Here is a 21,015-nt window from a genome sequence, read left to right on the forward strand (position 1 = left end):
AAATTCAATTCATTTCTTTAAAATTATCGATTTTGTCTGGATGAGAGGGTAACATTAAAAAAAATAGTCACCCGCTCAGCCATGTGATAGAGTAAATTAACACCCTTGTATTAGCCAATCAAAATATGGCATTTTAACGTGAAAATAATATGTTCAACTGTTAACAGACATCAACACACTAATATGATCAATTGTTAACACGAGATCCAAATAATTTAATGACCAACTGTTAACAGAGATCCACACAATAATATGTTCCAGTGTTAACAGACATCAACACACTTATATGATCAATTGTTAACAAAGATCCTACAAATATATAAATAAATATATGACCTACCAAACTGTATAACTATAGAATATTATAGAAATGCTCTCAAAAATGAAAATTCATTTTTATAAACAAAATTGCTTAAAAGCTATTGCACACTTTACGAAAATTATGCCTAAAAGTTAAACATCATATTTCTTAGAACTAATAAATCTGTAAATTAACCAATTGATAAAAAAATTATAGTATCTTGCAGGGTATTTTTTTGGGGAAAAGGGGGGGGGGTAGTAGCTTATATTTATTTTGTATCTTAGAGTCTTCCTGATTAAGCATCATTTTCTCCTTAATCTAAAAAGTTTGAAGCCTAAGGAAAATATATCAGACAAGCTATTTACGTTAACACATTTGTCATTTAATGTATGTGGACATGTTGGTTAATCAACACGAAAAATATCAACTTTGATGGTTTCATGTGAATTCAAGCAGACTTTGAAAAAAGTCAGCAACAAAAATATCTTGCACTTTTATTTGGACCATTTTAGGTAGAAATTAATCAAACAATGTAGTGGTAAGGCAAAATAAAAAATATTTGTTTATGCCACATAATTTTTACATTTATAGTTCTGGCTTTTGGTTACAATATAAGGGCCCATCACTGGTATTGGTAAATTCTGTCACTTTTGTTTATTGTATAATTAATCAGTAGCAACTACTGATATGTGGGTGAAAAGTGTGTGGAAGAAATTGTCATAAAACATAAGATTCTGTCGGGGAAACCTTAAACACATATATATTTTGTTTTGTTTGGCCTTTTGTATATATCCTCATGGAGGAAGAAGGAAAAAAGGAACAAGCTTGTAACAATATTGTCAGTCTCTACTTGAATTTCTATTCATGCAAGAGTAGTTTTACTGTGACAGCACTACTTGTGAATCATTACAGAGACATTTCCTGCATAAATTAATACATTAAACTGAAACAATAATCCTGGTTTATTTGATTCACTGCTTTTGTTATATTCTCTATATTTGGCCTTAAAATCTGGTGCAACCTCATCACAAAACAATCGTTAGAAGCAACACCATGATGATGAATTTCTGCCAGCAGAGTACATTGTATCACTTACACACCAAACGTCCATTTTTAAACCTAGAAAATAATGAAAAACATCATGAAATACAAGATTTAATGACAATCTGTTCAATTATATGTAATTTAAAACTTAAATTTGCATTAAAATGTATTGACAGATAGTTTAAGTGTGATAAGTGGTGACTTTAATATCCTAAAGACTTTTACATAGGTTCAATGGCTGGTATAAACATAAAATTAGATGTTGATTGCCAAAGAGACAACTATCCAGCAGAGAATATAGCTATAAGTCTAGTAATAATCTGTATTTACAAATCCTATATGGGGGAAAATATACATTTACGTATATGGCAAACAAACAACACACACAATGTGATGAGGAAGGCTGTATATCACAGACATTGCCTCGTTATTAATAAAAGTGTAGGAGCTTTTGACTAATTTGTGCCTCTTTTTTACAACTTTTATGATCACTGCATAGAAAAAAAAACATTGACTTCTAATTTCCATATTTGCTGATATTTCATTTTATGTCACTGACATTTACCATACATCATCAGTCATGTTTCAGACCCTGCAGCATTTTGTTATTTAGATGAACAAATCTGCTATAATCCCAATGACTAATTCTCATTCTCATCCAACAGGCCCACAGAAATATTCAACTGAAGTCCAAGTCCAATGCATTATCATTTTCAAAATTTTAACAAGACCTTTGAGCAAACTGCAGGCTAGGTAAAAATGTTATATCGCATGTATTACCCTTAAGCAGTCTTCACTATTAACTTCTAGTCCAATATCCAAAACTAGTAAAATGCTATTTTGACTAAATTTGCAAAATTTATATAGACACATTAGACAAATGTTGGAATACTGGTCTCTGGACTTAGACGACTTATAGTTCGAAAAGATTTTGGTGTCAAATGCTTAAATTCAATAGACTATAAAGATGCTAAACACTTCTCAAGTAAGTATTTCTTGCTCTTTGACAGTATCTGATGCCCAACATTTAAATATTGGTAATTGTTATGAAGTTGTATTATAATCTTATCAACATTACTAATTATTTGTTTATTTCAAATCTAAAACTTAATGTTGTCCTTTGAAATAAACTATAACCTTTTTCTGAACATTTAAAATCGTCTGTGTTTAACAATACATTTAACAAGGATATTGCTAAGTGGAAAATTTTGCCTGGGGTTTATTTTCACTAATTTCATGAATAAGATAAAATCATAAAAAAAAAGTTTCTCCAATATTTTTGATTTATTGGGCAGATAAGATTACCAGGAAAAGATAAACATGAAAATAAAACCTGGCGAACAGGATTGGTACCTTTAATTCAAGAAATTGAATTTCTGTGAAAAAAAATATTTTAGAGTATGGAAGTTAAAAAAGATATACTGTGAATTCATTTATTTTCGTGGGTTTCAATTTTCTTGGATTGTTAAAAACTTGCATTTTTGTGGATATTTGATTTCGTCATATTGTCGATCTCTATACAAACTCATTGAAAATATGCTATTCGTTGAACATTTGAATTCGTGGTTCACATGTACCCACAGCAACCTAACAATACAATAAAATAGACAACACATTGTAAGGGATCACATGATCTTTTAAACCAATAGATAAGCACATAAATATTAAACCGTATTAGACCTTTCAGAAATGTTGAAATACCATTAACCAAGTAAGAGATCTGACATGTACCATTTTATGCCAATTTTTGACAATCATACCTCTTAAAAAATTTATCTTAGAAACTTGCCACTTCACTAAAAGTCAACAATTTTGTAATGAAATCTATAAGTTTCTTTCTGCAGAGAATGGAAACTGGTAATGTGTCCAAGAGACAAAAATCTGACCAAAGAGCAGAAAAGAGTCCAAGGCCACCAATGGGTCTAAGATGAATTAACCCTACAAGAAAATTACCCACCGAAGTAGGCTTCAGCGGGCCCTTAAACAATAATGCAAAATGGTTCAGCGAAAATAAACACCATGCACACTAAACTTCCAAACAGTATTTGTATTTGTAACTTTTTGACTGTACTGTATATGTAACTGTATTTAAGATTTATATAATTATTTACATAAACAAATATATTAACCTTAAAATATAAGTCCTGTTGATAATTATACCAGGGAAACAATGAAAACCTGTGAAAACAAACTGTAACCTTTCTCTTAAATATCTAAAAAAATATTTTTGTTAGATAAAACATTGGACAAGCTTATGCAGTGTATAGAAAACTTTGAAAAATTATATAACCTTTGGACTGCTGTAAATACCATTACCCTAAGCAACAACTTAAAAATAATTGAACTTGAACTTGGTATAATGCATAAAGTTACTACTAATTGAACTTAGTAATGTAAATGTCCAGTAAAGTGTACAGTAATGACTAATGTCAATGTCCACTATAAAGATATGAACAGTGACCTTGTTTAAATCGGTGAACGGGTAAGCTTATATAATTACAACTAATCCTCTTTTGTTGTATTATCAGAAATGCGGAATCAGGACAATATTCTAACATAGATTTTTAAAGGAACACATCAAAATTTTTCCTGTCTTTTTATCTTTTAAGGCACCCATATTGACTTAAAACAATTTCTATTTTTGATTTTGATTTTCTAAAAGATTGATATCCTGTACTTTTGAAAAACGATAAAAAAACTAGAAATCGAATAAAACTTTTAGGAAACAATTAAATATTAAAAAAAAATTATACAATAATTTGCATAATGTTTAAGAATTATGATAATTAAAATTAAAATAATTTCTTTATGCCAAACAATTTTCTCCCAACACTGAAATCATTTGAAAAAGATTCAAAGAATCAAATGTTTAAATGTAATGTTACTCTTATCAACAGGATCATGGCACTTATTAAAACAGCATTATTTAATATACAATTTAAATGATTTAAATGTAACAACCTGTAATCAAAAATAAATGTTTGTTTATTATTCAAAACATTTACAATCACTTCAAATTAAAGTTCATTCAGGTTCATTCTTCATTAGCCCTTAGTACCTAATATCTACCTTTAAGCTCCAAGGTTTATAAGCAAACACAATGTTGATTATGCTAAGCTGGCCATAATACAATTTGGTTATGTAATTTTATAGGATTAATAAAAAGAGTTTATTGAAGGGAAAGGTGTATCACTAAGCCTGGAGCTAGATTATAGGTCAAGTACAAATTACACTTATCTAGTACATAAGTCAAAATTCAACATATCTAAGAGAAAAATTGTTGTTTACAAACAACAAACAAATGTATATTTTATTGTTTAATAAACAGATTTGTGTGACAAAATAAATATAATACTGTGGATTCATTATTATTGGTGTGAAACCATTTTTTGTTGCTTTGTGGGTACAGATTAACAACAAAAAATGTTCTCTATTAGCTAAGTTTGTATGCAGAATTTTGCAAAACCACCAAATCAAATATCCACAGAAATGCAAGTTTTCCTCGATCCACGAAATCTACAGTTGATGACTGAAATAATCATAGCAACAACAAAACAAGAATGTGTCCCTAATACACCGATGCCCCATCTGCATTATCATTTTCTATATTCAGTGAAAATGGGGTAAAAACACTAATTTGGCATTAAAATTAGAAAGATCATATCATAAGGAACATGTATACTAAGTTTCAAGTTGATTGGACTTCAACTTCATCAAAAACTACCTCTACCAAAAACTTTAACCTGAAGCGGGACAGATGGACAAACGAACGGACAGACAAACAGACACACAAACCGGAAAACATAATGCTCATAAATATGGCATAAAAATGGGGCTTAAAAACTCAGAGAGAAGCTATAGTATAAAAGTTAAATAATTTATTTGTATAACAGCCCCCCTGTTTTCAGTTCTAATGCCTCTTTGATAAAGTGTCTGAAGCTTTCTACTTCTTTTGACTTTTACAGACTGTTATGACAGATCACTGAAGCATATCTCTCCTTTTGAAATATGTAGGTGTTTGTGTATTTATTGGGTCATATTTATTTACAACACAAGGTAAAAGAATTTACAAATTTCCTGTAAAGTTTTACAAATGTTTGTTTCAATACACTTAGTCATCTGACTAAAAATAACACTTTAATTTCCAGGTAACATGTACAATATATCTACTATTACATGTGATAGTATTTCGGTGGGTTTTAAAAGTACAGCAGATTTACCTGAAGAATATTTAATTTAATTGAATTTGGAGAAAGAATCTTGATATGAATAAAAGGAAATATGACGCCTACCTCGACGACAAAGCAACCCAATGCCACAAAAAACCAAAAGATGTTTTGAATATAAAAATAAGAAGATATGGTATGATGGAAAATAAGACTACTATATATCCAGCAGAATTTAAATGACATGGATATATTTAAAGCAATTACAGGTCAAAGTACGGCTTTAACATTGAGAAAAATCCATACCTATAGTCTGCTATAAAAGGCCCAGATATTAAAAATAACAAACAATTCAAACCAGAAACTAAATGGCCCAAATTTTACAACAACAAAAATATGACAGACATGAACCAATGACAACCACTTAATTACTCTACTTGGGACAGGTACATAAAGATAGAATGTGGCAGAGTTTAATATGTTTGCAAGTGCTCAACTGTACCCTTACCTGAGACAGAGGTGAAACAGCACAACAAAAGTCATTTGCAAATTATGCTCAATGTTACAGTGTTAAAATGTCTGCATACAAGTCTATTTGTTAAACCTCTACCCACCAAAACCACAAAAAATTAATTTTCTATATATTAATCCACAGAAGTCCATTATTTTCGATATTTCCGATGCCATTTTCAAAATGCTCCAAAAGACAGACCTTGGACTCTATTAATTACAATAGTACCTAAATATCTAACGTAAACAAGGAGAAGATGTTGAAGTTTGATACAATCTATGCAAGCATGCATACATTTTGTAAGAAAAACAATCCTAGGGGGCGTATAAAAACAATAGTGCAAAAGAGAAATACTTATACATTTTAACATTAACCACATATAAGATAACATTATACAACAAAATAAGATTTCCTGAGATAATTGTACTATTGTTAAACTAGGATGTAAAACTTGTAAACTGCAACTGACATATTGAGATAGAAAGCTTGCAATAGATTCTCATAAGAATATCTACAAAATAAATCGCACTGATCAAAAACATGTATGCAGAAAATTATTTTCCCTCCAAATAAGGTAGTGTTATTTCTTGAAACATTACTGATTGGGAGTAAGTTTCCCAGACTTTCTTTGATGTGCACATCAAAAGGGTATAATTATATTTATATTAACTTAAATGCATATCAGTCATTATTCAAGCTACCTTTTCATTGAAATGTTTACTTCTCATGTGCACTTTTAAATTTGATTGTTCTGAAGACCCAAAACATAAAATAGATTGGTGACAGACACTGGCAGAGGTTATTGCATCATTTATTTTGTTCCCTTATATAGTAAAGTGTACCATGACAAAAATACAGACAAATATGATAATGTTTTTTTAATAGTATTAATCTCAACAGGGGACAGTCTAAAATTATAAAACATCCCGATTTATTTGAACATGGTGTAACACGACATTTCAATACTGTTTGGTCACAAACTGTTCACACACATTTTCTCTAATTGTTTGATTGACTGTTGCTGTATGTCCAGTGGCAACTATTTCATGAATATTCAAATCATCAATATATATGTATGATATGAAAAGAAGCTAAATTAAAAGCAGGTGCAGATAATTTTAGCTGTCACTGTGAAGTGAGGTTGTACGTATCATGCAAGATCTGAAGTTTGATTTACAAGTAACCTTCATATCCCTCCTATGAGTAAGTCCAGTACCTCTTTTACAAGCAGCGACCACATGAGCATGGGCCCGACTTTCAGATGAAAGTATAAAAAGAGTCATATTTCTATATATAGTTTTGAGGTCTTCTCAGATTTCCTGATTTCTTTCCACAAATTATTTCTTTTTCCATAAAGGTTAAACATGACCAAGCTTTCCATCAACTTTGCAAAATATAATGTGGTGTCATTTACATTACATGTACATGTATAATAATAATATTGCAAAGGTGACAAAAGGACATTATTAATGATATGAGTATAATAATAATATTACAAAGGTTACTTTAATAAGTACATTATTAATGATAGGAGCTAGTCAAGGTCATGAAAAATATTTCAATATACATTTTCTAAATCAGAGACAATCTATATAAGAAACTGAAAAATCAGTTCTGATCATTTACTGATCCAGAACAATCTTTACAACTATGTCATGTTAAAATTTTTAAAATAAATTACATTATTTCATTAAACTTTTCACAAATATTTCTAGGAAAGACAAACACTATTGAAGAAAGATAAAATCACAAAAATTACTTGGCTTTCTTATGCAGGTAAAGCACGCATATGTTGACACTAAATCGTTATCACAGAATTGGTGATGATGTACATGTACATGTATCATGAAAGCAATCTCCTATCAGCATGTAATTCACTAATGACTTGGGGGCCTTCCATTAACTAGGTTCAACAATCTGGTACACATGGCCCCTTACCTGATCAATAACAGGAAATCAATAGATTCATGTACCAATTACAGTTGATTGTCCTTGTAAGTACCTTAGCGACACTTCTCCATTAAAACAAATAGGGAGTGTAGATAAGTGTACCCTCGCATCTCTAAAGGGGTGGTACAAATAATGAAGGAATCTACCAGTAGAGAAAGAGGTAAAAACAGATAGGGAGTGTAGTTCTTCTGTACCCTTGTAGCTCTAAAGGGGTGGTACAAAATGATAATGAAGGAATCTACCAGTACAGACAGAGGTACTTATATGGTTTGTATCAGATGACGAAAACTACCACAGTAACCAGATATTGTAAATAAGATTTAACAAACCCATAATTTCAAGTCAATTACAATCTAATTATTAATTTACAGTAAGATGAGGAATTAATCAATGAAACCTGCAGAAATTAGTTAAGGTCATACATGGTTACAGTTAGAGAATCATGTACAGAGGAAACACATATGACTAGAAAGGATCCCAATATATCACCTCAAACTCACGGATGAAAAAGTTACAACCATGTAAAACATAGTTTAAATTCAGTCAAATAATGAAGATAGATTGATATTTTAACAACATAAGTCTGTTTACAACTATATCATTATCACTGAACTGGTATATATTTGTTTAGGGGCCGCCTGAGGGACGACTCTGGGTGCGGGAATTTTTTGCTACATTGAAGACCTGTTGGTGACCTTCTGCTGTTGTTTTTTTCAATGGTCGGGTTGTTGTCTCTTTGGCACATTCTCCATTTCCATTCTCAATTTTATATCAGTTTTTTTCAGATTCTGGACTTCAAATATAGACTGATCAATTCATCTTTCAATAAAGATTGTATCAGTGTCACAGGAAGATAGAATCAGGACAAAAACACAGTGTGACTAAAACATTAAAGCCTGGATAGTTTTTATCAAACAAACTTCTACATCATATGGTCTCAAGGGGATAACTGTCTCCCTGACAATCAAACCACATCATCTTATTTTCATATTGTAGAAACGATTAAATATATCATGGTAGGAGAGAACTGCTGGAGACAATTAAACACACTTAGGAATATAAACCGTTTCTGATTGAAGGGATTGAAGGACAAAAAATATCGGGAATGATAAAATTTACCTGTTACATGAGTGATACATGCATATTTTAATCTGATTTAATCAATTATACAAACAAGTCAAAACTTGTACTAGCAGATACTATCAATATATGACTGAGCATAAAGCATACTCAAACTTTCATTTTTATACAAACAATATTGATTAATATTTGATTAAATCATATTTAGTCTGAAATTCATTATTAATCAGCCTATTAATTTGTCATCTGCATAATTTGTGGTCAAGATGATCTAAGGGCAATTACTCTAGATTTATTTTCTTTAAAGATACAGATATCTTAACATTGTGACAACCTCTAACAAGGATCCTGACTTAGACAAAGGTATATATATACATAAAAATAATAGGGCAGGGTTATACTATTATTATAAGACTGTAAGACTGTCTTTTTACATGGTCTTAATCAGTGGACTATCATGAACATCATCTTCTTAGATATTAAAGACCACATATCTTACTTTGCTTGATACCTTTCTTGAAAAGAGGTAAATGAGTCTTAAAGAAATAAAGTTCCTTTTTTAGTCAATCATAAAAATGATATGCATCCCAGTTTCTTATACTATTTGAACAGAAATAGAAATGTTATTACAAATGAACATCTCTTGTGGAGAGTTGTCTTATTGGCAATCATACCACATCTTCTTTTTAAGGTCTTTCCTCTACGCGAGGAAAGACCTTATTGTTTTTTTTTATATTTGTATTTCTATTTGTACCTGTCTTATCAGTTAAGCCTTTTTCCCCTGATTTTCATAGTTGGTAGCTTCAAACTAGTTTAACCCCGCCATTCTATATGTTGTACTGTTACACCACTGACCCGGTTTAGGGGAGGGTTGGTTGCTTCAAACTAGTTTAACCCCGCCATTTTATATGTTGTACTTTTACACCACTGTCCCAGGTTAGGGGAGGGTTTGTTGCTTCAAACTAGTTTAACCCCGCCATTCTATATGTGCCTGTCATGAAACCTGTAATTTAGTGGTTGTCATTTGTTGCTGTATGACATATTTGTTTTTCATTCATATTTTGTACATAAATTAGGCCGTAGGTTGTTTAGTTTGAATTGTTTATCATTTGTTATTTTGGGGCCTTTTAATGCAGACTATGAGGTATAGGGTTGGCTAATTGTTGAAGGCCATACTGTGACCTAGATGTTGATTTCTGTGGCATTTGTTCTTTCTTCTCACTGGCAATCATACCACATCTTTTTTTTTATATTTAAACCATTTTTGACCTCCCCCCCCCCAAAAAAAAAAAACAAAAAAAAAAAGAGAGACTTGGAATTATTTTTTATTATGGAATTCGCATAATTTCTTGTGTTTAAATTTTTTTTTAATTTCCATGTTTATTTTGTATTATGATCTTTTGAGCGGTTAATAACACTTTCCATAACATGTATTTTGGTTAGATAGTGTTGTGCACGGCACAGTACATTCTATTGAAAATATACTATTTTCTTTGTAATAGAAAGTGTTGTGTGCAGCAGTACAGAATAATCATGGAATTTATCAAAAATTTCAATAAAAAGAAATCAAGCAAATTCCAAAGTTAAAAATAATTCCAAGTTCAAATAATAGACTGTTATTTGTAAAAACAAATTCAATTTTACTGAAATCAGCTTAAATATCTTACCTTATAGTTGTATAAATTGTTCACTTTAATATCTGAGTTTAATTTTACTAAACTGGCCTTAATATCTTCAAATTAAACTCCTTTTAAGTTGTGCTAATTGTGCATTTTAAAATTAATATTTTAGTTCAATTTATTGCAGTGGTGGAATCAGACCCCACCTCTATAAAACCTCTTTCTCCTACTTCTAGGGAGTGCTCTCTAACAACAAATCTTGGCTCCACTCCTGGCTACAGTATGTATGACTATGTATCTCAGAATACTAGTGAATGTAGTAGTCCTGCAGCTGGAGCATGATAATCATTATATAAAAACATCAAATGATCAAAACAGAACAAGGAAAGTAACAGATGATGAAAGAAATACCAAGGAAATGCATGACTGCTGGTTTTAAAATGAAAATAAACTGGATAAAAGTTTACAAATAGATATATTTCTCTCCTCCATAACCTTAACACAAACTTTAACAATCATTGATGCCTTATAAACTGACCCTGATGCATATTTTATTTTAAATTCCCAAAATCATGACATGGATTTAAACAATCTATCACTTTAAATGGTAGCTCCAAGACCCAATCTAAGTAATATGCAAAGGTTTACTGTTTACAGTTTATTGCATAACAGTCTCCAAAACGTCAAAACGTCAAAACACCTGTTTACTATCATGTTATTTAAATATTCCTTCTCATGTACAAGGGTAAGTTCCTGTTAAATGTGGAGAGACCCCTGTGAGACGGGTTATATGTGTACAATATATGTCAATTATCCAATCAAAGTGAAAAAAAAAAGAACATGTTTAATTATTATATTTGCATGTACTACAAATTTTTATGCCTTGTGTTATGTTAATCACAGAGCTTGTGAGCATTGAAGGGTAAAGTTTGCATTCATTTTGCAGTGGGAATTAAACATCACATTGTATAAACACTGAAAGGCAATAAAACAACAACAATTATGAACCAAGGAAGATAACTCCAATTTTAAATATCATTTAAATAATAACAATGATATTTTTAGAACAGATACTAGTTGATGCACAATGCAGACTTTTGGTAATTTTGTTAAACAAATATGGTTTTACATATTCGTTCACATCATTTAGTAACTTGTATATCTGTGTATATATTTCATAGATAAATTTCTCGAAATTTTAATGATTAAGAGTATATTTAAACTCCTCATATAAACCAGGATTAAAATTTTGTAGCCCAACAGATGTTTCTTCTTTAATTTATCAGTGATTAGATATAAGAATATGTGGTATGAGTGCCAAACGAGACAACTCTCCATCCAAGTCACAATTTGTAAAAGGGAACCATTATAGGGTAAAGTACAGTCTTCAACACAGAGCATAGAGTCACACATAACAGTAAGATATTAAGGGCAACAAAATGACTACAAAGAGGAAAACCAAAGGTCTTATCAATAATAAAATCCAGAAACACTTCTTACTACAACAACAAACGACAAACACTGAACATCAGATTCCTGACTTAGGACAGGTGCAAACAAACGCAGCAGGTTTGGTACCAACCTTCACCCTTACCTGAAACAATAAGATGCCCAAATAATGCTGTGCTGAATGCACTATGTTTTGTTAATCTTAGTAGGTGTGATAAAGTTGAGAAAATTATTAACTATCAAGCTAGCCATATAAGGCTTTTGATAGCATGAATTCAGTTATCAGGAATTCTTTGGGAATAACAAAGCATGAATTCAGTGATGAGGACTACTCTTGGAATAACATAGCATGAATTTAGTGATTAGGACTTACTTGGGAATAACATAAAGTAAAAAAATAGTTCATATATTTTTCAAACATTAATTTTCTTCCAGAATACAACATTAAAGATTCTGTTGTTAAGATTTGATGACTGAAGTGCAAAAAACACCTAGATGTCAACATTTTTGGGGTCTTTAAAAGCAACTTCTAATTTCAATTAGTTTTTAGCCTAATTCTAATACTTTTTTGCCTCAAATAACATTTGCCATAAGCATGGACACCCATAAAAAATACAAATACATAAGAAGCTGTCAACGTTGTAAAAACAAACAGCAGAGAGAAAATGGGTGAATTTCACATAAATTTGAATTTCTAAGATTGTAAATATGTAAATATAGAATTTCCTAAATGATCTTACAAATTTTGATTTTAAGGTCAAATTTAGGCATTCATGGCCATACTCCTTTGGCCAGTGGTTTAAGAGGAGAAGATGAATTTTCTAAGGCCGAACATATGGGCTACAGACACAAGTTGATGACAAAAGCTCACATGGCCCTATAGGCAAGGTTAGCTAATATATAAGTACTGTAAATTTAGAAATTAAAAATGTTTGTATTAATTATTGTGAATCCTTGAAAAAGTGAAAAAAGTTTAAATTCAATAAATGTGAATGAAAAAGTTTTAAGAATGATCACTTCTGAAATTATGACTGCAAGTTTTTATTATTGCTGACCTGATACTACCATATTTTTTGGCATCAATAAAATCATTGCAATAATTTCTGAATTTACAGTACTTTTGTATACAAAACCTACTTGTCTGTATTTTCCAAGATGTCTATAAATAATTTTTATTTCAATGCCTTTAGTATAGCCTCGTTATACTGTTTCTGTTGTGTGTCTATATTTTCATGTCCTGTTGCTTCTTCGTATCTAAAAATAAAGAAAAATATAACTCCTTAACTTGACACAGAGAAATATATGTCTCACAAGTGTTATTTTGATAGTCAAATGCAAATGTTGATATTAAAAGAGGGGCACAAAGGGGAGTATCTGCACGGAAGAACACGAAATAAAATTGCTATTTCACGATGAACGTACAATTAAAAATTTCTTGCACATTGATCTTTTTTACCGATTTCACGTAATACACGTCAATAGACCATGAATGAAGGTTCAGGGCCAAATTTTGTTCTAGAATTATAGATTATCGTTGATCATCTCAACGAGATTGATATTCTCGCTTGAGCCGGGACGGCGAAAGCGAGAAAGGCAATCGAGTTGAGAAGATCAATGATAATCTGTTTATCGCTATTTTACCTATGACAAGGTTGTCAATTTCATGTCAATTTCGTTAGCAACGCCACGTGCCTGCTTAGTTTCTAGCAATAATTTTCCATCTCAAGGGAGGAGCATGATATGAAAATTATCACAAAAAAAGATCAAAGGAAAAATGCACAAAATAGCGATAAAATAAGATATACTACTGCTAATACAACTGTATATCAATTATCATTGACCTATATGATTCTCTTAAAACTGACCTAATTTCAAACTTCAACAAGTATTGACTTATCATTAGTGGTTTGGTACAAACTGACCTTATCAAAAACTTTAATTAAATTATGTAAAAATTTGCGAATCTGTAGTCCATAACTGAAGGAGGAAAGTTTAAATAATCCCTATGGATATGAGATGTGCTAATGCTTATTAAACTACATGCCAAATATCATTGACCTTATCAGAAACTTTAACATTTGTAAACTAAGCAAAACTTTAAGTCAATTGACAATATCTGCAAAGGAAGGTCAACTATTTTCCATGTAGTTGGGAAGTTACAATGCCATTCCAACTGCATACCAAAAATCAGTAACTTACAAGTTGATACTGCTGTGAACTTCATTTATAATAATTCAATTCTATTTCTGTCTTTTGATTGCTATACTTACACAAAGAAAAATCTTGTACAAACGTAATCACTCTCCGGACAAACCCAAATCTGACCTGATTTCTTCAACTGTGGCCATGTTATCACTGCAAATAAAATGCAATTTTTCTTTGATATACAATGCATTCAAATACTGTGAATTCATTTTTTTCTCCTCTTGGATTGAAGAGTGAATTTCAATGTTTAATGGAGCACAATTTGTTTACTTGTGCCAAAACCACAAAATCAGGCCTGTAAAAAAATTGCGCTCCATTAAACAATGAAATTCACGCTTTACCTTTCCCCATAAAATCCTAAACAACTGGTATTACAAGGATATTAATAATAAAACCATAATGTAGGTTTTGTGAAATTTTGTTGCTGTGCATTTCTGCTTTTAAACCATAAATTGTAAATGATATTGTTATACATATACAATATAAAAACAAATCTGCTGGACCATACTGCATAATTTGTGAAAGTGTTACAATGGACATGTAATGATATGACTGTATTATGTTTTTAAGGCTAGGCATTTTTTTCTATTTTGTTTTAAATCTGTTGGATGTGCATGTATTTTTTGCTTGGGGAAACATGATTTTATAATTATTTGTTGTAGTAATAATTGGTTTTTGACTAGGTCTTAGCATGGAAGTAATATTGGAAGGAATAACATCGTCGTCACTTCAAAGGTTTCATCTGCGTTACCGCCCATCTTTCAATAACTCGTTAATTGGTTCAATATCTGGCATGGAAGTTTATTCTCCGCATGTGATCGATCAAATCACTGACACTTATCGGTTCAATCTCGATTAACTTTGCACATTTCAACAGTAAAAAAATCTATGCCTACATTATTTTGTTAAACATCATGTGAAACCTGATCGATTCATCGGTATTTAACTGTTTAACTCGGGATCCGCTTTTAACCGGAAAATACTTTTAGAACAGTTTAAAACAAACGGTAAAAAGCAAAAATATGCTAAATTAAATACAATTTTCCATGTTAAACTGCTGTAGTTTGAACAATTCTCGTCCGTTTTTCAAGTTTTTTTCACCATTCGATTTCTTTCTAAAGGTAGATATTCTATGTGATACAGCGCTACCTTGTTATAAATAAACTAGGGATTTCCCACAGGTGCGCTATAATTACCGGACTCGATAAAACCACGTGACTGATAAGAAATTCCAGATGCCTTTTACAACCGCGGTAATGCAGATAGTAACCAAAGGCGTCTTACCGCTGAGACTATAATTGGATGAAATCGTATGACTTTAGTACAGAGCTCAGCATGCTATAAATACATGCTAATTAGTCGTTGTTATTCCTTCTAAATATTACTTCCATGGTCTTAGTAAATGTCTGTTATTTTGCATTTATATAGAAGTTGTGTTTTTTTGTCCTTGAGTTGATTTTTGTGTTTTAAGCAAATTTAATAAGTTAAGCAATTTAAAACTGACTTTTACAGAATTGTCTTATATTGTGCTCTTACACTACTGTCCAATGAAAAGGGGAGGGGTTGAGTACTTGCAATTATGTTAAACCCAGCACATTCTGTATGTGCCTGCACCAAGTCAAGACTGTAATTTAGTGGTTGCCATTGAATGATGTTTATCATAGTTCTATTGACAAATCTATTCGTATAAATATATGATTAAATACTAGAGACTCACCTTCACATAAAGCTATACAAAACAATGTGTTATTATCCCCTCTTAAAAATCTTTCTGATCTGTTCTGAAATAAAAAACATGCTATACTTGAAAATATCATTAATTTGTATATTTCTAACTTATTTGATTCATTCAGAATTTATATAATAGTCATATGTTAAACTTCCCCCTCAGTGAGCACTGAGTCAGTATACTTCTTTCAGGTCAATATATCCATATATATTGACCTCAAACATACTCTATAATGAATACAAAATATAACAGTTTGTCAAACTTATTATTGAACAATTTGTTATAAAATTAAAATTTCGGATTACCTATTCTTCTATCTTTACCCTTTAAGGAATGACTGTAATATCTTTTCTGTCTTTGAAGATATAACATAAACCAGATGCTCCGCAGGGCACAGCTTTATACAACCGCAGAGTTCGAACCCTGAACAGTTGGGGCAAGTAAAACCCTGAACAGTTGGGGCAAGTAAGGACACAACATTCAAGCTTGATACAGCTCTGAATTTGGATTGTGATTAAATAGTTGACACAACATAGGTTTCTGACACAGAATGAATGTGGTCTACGAACTTAAACTTAAAAACTTAAAAATTTTAAATAGCACATTTACCTTTTATGGTCCAATATCCAAAATCTAAATACATGGTTAGATTCAGCATATCAAAGAACCCCAAGAATTCCATTTATGATGAAATCAAATAAAGTTCAATTTTGGACCCTTTAGACCTCAATGTGGACCAATTTGATAACTGGGCCCAAATATCAAAAATCTGAATACATGGTAAGATTCAGCATATATCAAAGAGCCCCATATATTCAATTTTTGTTGAAATAAAACAAAGTTTAATTTTGGACCCCGATTTGGACCAACTTGGAAACTGGGCCTATAATAAAAAATCTAACTACATGTTTAGATTCAGCATATCAAAGAACCCCAAGGATTCAATTTTTGTTGAAATCAAACAATTTCAACAAAGTTTAATTTTGGACCCAGATTAGGACCAACTTGGAAACTGGGCCTATAATAAAAAATCTAACTACATGTTTAGATTCAGCATATCAAAGAACCCCAAGGATTCAATTTTTGTTGAAATCAAACAAAGTTTAATTTTGGACCCAGATTAGGACCAACTTGAAAACTGGGCCCATAATCAAAAATCTAAGTACATGTTTCGATTCAGCAAATCAAAGAACCCCAAGAATTAAATTTTTGTTGAAATCAAACAATGTTTAATTTTGGACCCTTTGGAAACCTTGTGTTTTTTTAAATTTCATAGATTTCTATTTACTTAAACTAAAGTTTATGTGCAAAAACCAAGAAAAATGCTTATTTGGGCCATTTTTGGCCACTAATTCCTAAACTGTTGGGACCAAAACTCCCAAAATCAATTCCAACCTTCCTTTTGTGGTCATAAACCTTGTGTTCAAATTTCATAGATTTCTATTTACTGAAACTAAAGTTATAGTGCGAAAACCAATGTGTCTTTGAAGGACGACAACGATGACGACGAAGACACCAACATCATACCAATATATGACTGCAAAATGTTTTAAAAACATTGTCTTGTTTCATCCATTACTAGTTTTTCTAACTTACCTCTTTCTTTTTGCCTCCCCCACTAGCATACATTCTAGAATAACCAAATGATGTCCCTGCATTAGGACTTAAGTAGATTCCTTTACCATAAGCTGCACCATTTACCTATAATAGTAATTTATACATAAACAAATATCATCTCATGAAATTTTAAAATATTCCCTAAAAGAACAAAAATAAACATATTGGCATTTTAGTTAACAGGAAGTATGTGTATGACTTTATGCGCTCATCTATAACAAATCATGGAGAATGTGCATCTAGAGAACCACTGACCCACAGTAGGAAAACTGTCAATCGGTAGTCAATTAAGATTGACTTCAAAATCTCAGTGTTTACAGGCTAGCAATACAATAGTTACACTAGTTAGACCACTTGGTCACAGAGGCCTCATTTATAGTACTATATTCATATTCATTCTTTTGATCTACATTAGGTTGTCCTGCATTAAGCAATGATTTCATGTTATAATTTATACATAATTGTCATACTAACCTGTTTACTGGTTCCAGATGCTACTATTAAACCCTGTCGAATTATAGAATGCCAGTTTTCTACAGCTGAACCACTGCAAAAATATACACAGATTTTATTACATGGTTTCTTTTTATCATAGGAAATCATGTCAATTTTTACATTCAGTATTACCCAAGAGCAACCATAGTAACTGGTATACAGAATGCAAATGCCAGTTATTTCTGTTACAGTTTCATTAGTTATCTTTACCAATACTCATATATATAACTTAATATTAAATTGTTTTTGAATTTTTGGTGCGAAGAATCATTTATACAAAATAGATACTCTTACTGTTTTGTACTTTTATAAAGCAAATATTCCAGCAATAAAAAAAATCTTCTTAATTTCATTTTATAATGTATCATCTATTCAAGAAGAGCAGACAAATTTCTGTTGAACTACCATCAAAAGTTTTCAATGTATTAATATGATATTAGCATGCCTTCCTATAGATGTGTTATGCTGAAAAGAAACAGTGTTAGGGGATTAGAATTTAACCTAATAAATTCCAGATTTATTATACTTCATGCATTTTAAGTATACTAACTTTTATAATACAAAGATGACAGAAAATACATCATAATATCCGCCATTACATCCATGTAATGTATAAATGTTTTATTCATTTAATTCTACAAAATTGTACTGAAATTAAATTTGAAAACAGACTGCATGGGACTCTTCATCTTTCATTGATTCAAATAAAAGTTGTCTCCCTTATAGTAAAATTATCACATTTGAATGTGTTTAGATTTCTAAGTTGATTTAAGATTTTCGGGCCAAGTTCTTCATCAAAGTTTAAACACATATCATTTTCTCATATAACATTTATCAGAAGTCATTCATATAAACACTTTTATTTCAAATTTTTCTTTCATTAAAATTCCATAATTCTTTTGGTTTTTTTTTTACTATTATTAAACAGATTGTATGGTTTTAAAAGACCCCAAACTTTAAAAGTAAAATTATTATAAATTTTATAGAACATCAAAAGTGAATTACTTTGACTTGAAAATTTGCCATAAGAAAGCAAAATTGGCAGTTACAATAGTTTTAGAATAAATATAGAACAGAGGTGACACCTGTTTGTATCGATCTGTTAGCTGACACCTATCTCACCAAATTATAAATAACTGTGCATTTGTTTGATTTTGTGTGTAATGACTTTTGTTGATCAAAGAATTTTTTTTTATTTTTATGCTTTCTTCAAAGTCTGCATATAGAAAATATATAGACTACCCATATTAATTTGAGAATGGAAATTGGGAATGTGCCAAAGAGACAGCAACCTGACCATAGAACATACCCATGCCCATTAAATCCATGAAGATGGGTACCCCACAAATAAAATAAATCTACAGAATACTACTAATGATAATCTACATACTGAAAAGCAAAAGTACTGCCATATTTTTCTTTAGCTTCTCTAAATGCAGCCTCTTTTGCAGGTGGACTGCTGAGTAACAAATACTGGAATGGTGTCTTCATAAATGGTATTCTCTAACAATAAGAAAAACAAAATAATTCTACAATATGACAGTGGATCTGAATTAACACATAAAACAATATAAAGTAAAACCTTTATCTATCTTATGATAACCTTTTCTTTATAATGTAATATAATTAATTTGATAAGTGTTGTTGTTTTTTTGTAAAAATCACAATACCTGCAGGATTGTGTAAATTACTTGCAAGAATGTTCATGATAATAAAGACTGAGGAGACGGGATCTTTTTATTCTAACATTTACCATACATTTATAATCTGGTTTTAATAATTCTAAAATGGACATATTAAAAAAACTATGCACAAATTCCCAGTACTGCCATTGTAAGTAAAGCATTTGCCTCATTCCACAACATACATTGATTTTTTTAAAACTTGCAAATGATTTTTAGGATATGTAAATATGTAAGACTCAGATCAACGTCCAGTTTCTTATCAACATCTGTTCCTTAAATCTACGTCCAAAGCTGACGTCACAATAAAATATGATTCCAAATCAACAGCCAATTGTATCCCTCTCTAATTGACGTCCAATTTTTAGCTTCTCTAATCAATGTCTGTTTTAATGGACCTATGGAAAGATCCAAACGCCGAGACATTTTGGGCTAAATGCCATTTAAAACTGAAAAACATCTAAAACAAATGAACAAAACTGCCGAAATGGGGACAAAAAAGTTTATAACAGAACTGAAACATGGATTGTCCGAGAGAGTTGTAAAGACAGTTCTAGGTCAATATTTTTACAACCTTAACATACTTTACATGGCAAATAAGATATATTATTTTTCTTTTTAATGTATTACCAATGTTTACAGGTTGTGATATCAATTTTTATATAATTAAAGAGCTTACAAAAAACAATGAGATTTGGTGTGATTGCTAACTTGACAACTATACATGGGAGTGCAAATGAAGTGAATGTAAGCAGTTATACATTGTATATTCCTTTATCTTTATAGCTTGCTGTGTGAGCCAAGGCTTAGTGTTTAATACTGTATTTTGACCTATAATGGTTTTCTTTTATAAATTGTGACTTGGATGAATTGTTCACTCATACCACATCTTCCTACATCTTATAGGCAACTGTACATCCTTCAACAACGATAAAGACTGAAGTTAAAGGCCACGATATCAAACATGTAAAACGATAGAAACTAAATTTTAACTTATAACAAAAGAAGTCCAAAAAACAAATATGCCAACGATAACCACTTGACTACAGGCAATTACATGTATAAGTGTAAGTGCAGCAATTTATTATTTTATCATTAATTGATATTGGATATCGATTAGAGAAGACTACAATCAATTGGACGTTGTTTTGAAAATACATGTCAGAA

The 21,015-nt window shown here is 30.9% G+C and overlaps 1 protein-coding gene across 1 annotated transcript in view; it reads right to left on the reverse strand.

Annotated features, from left to right (window-relative positions):
- Positions 1–976: 976 nt before the first annotated feature.
- The window catches only part of LOC139519739 (protein mono-ADP-ribosyltransferase PARP6-like), a 44,397-nt gene continuing 24,358 nt past the window's right edge, over positions 977–21,015 (reverse strand). Inside the window, exons 17-23 of the mRNA XM_071311983.1 lie at positions 19,557–19,669; positions 18,146–18,218; positions 17,651–17,755; positions 16,043–16,106; positions 14,391–14,475; positions 13,258–13,374; positions 977–1,420 (exon numbers count right to left, since the gene is read on the reverse strand). Of these exons, the coding sequence (XP_071168084.1) occupies positions 13,293–13,374; positions 14,391–14,475; positions 16,043–16,106; positions 17,651–17,755; positions 18,146–18,218; positions 19,557–19,669 (522 nt within the window). The 3' untranslated portion in view covers positions 977–1,420; positions 13,258–13,292. The remainder of the gene's footprint in view (positions 1,421–13,257; positions 13,375–14,390; positions 14,476–16,042; positions 16,107–17,650; positions 17,756–18,145; positions 18,219–19,556; positions 19,670–21,015) is intronic.

Source organism: Mytilus edulis, chromosome 4 (genome assembly GCF_963676685.1).
Source record: "Mytilus edulis chromosome 4, xbMytEdul2.2, whole genome shotgun sequence".
Taxonomy (NCBI): Eukaryota; Metazoa; Mollusca; class Bivalvia; order Mytilida; family Mytilidae; genus Mytilus; species Mytilus edulis.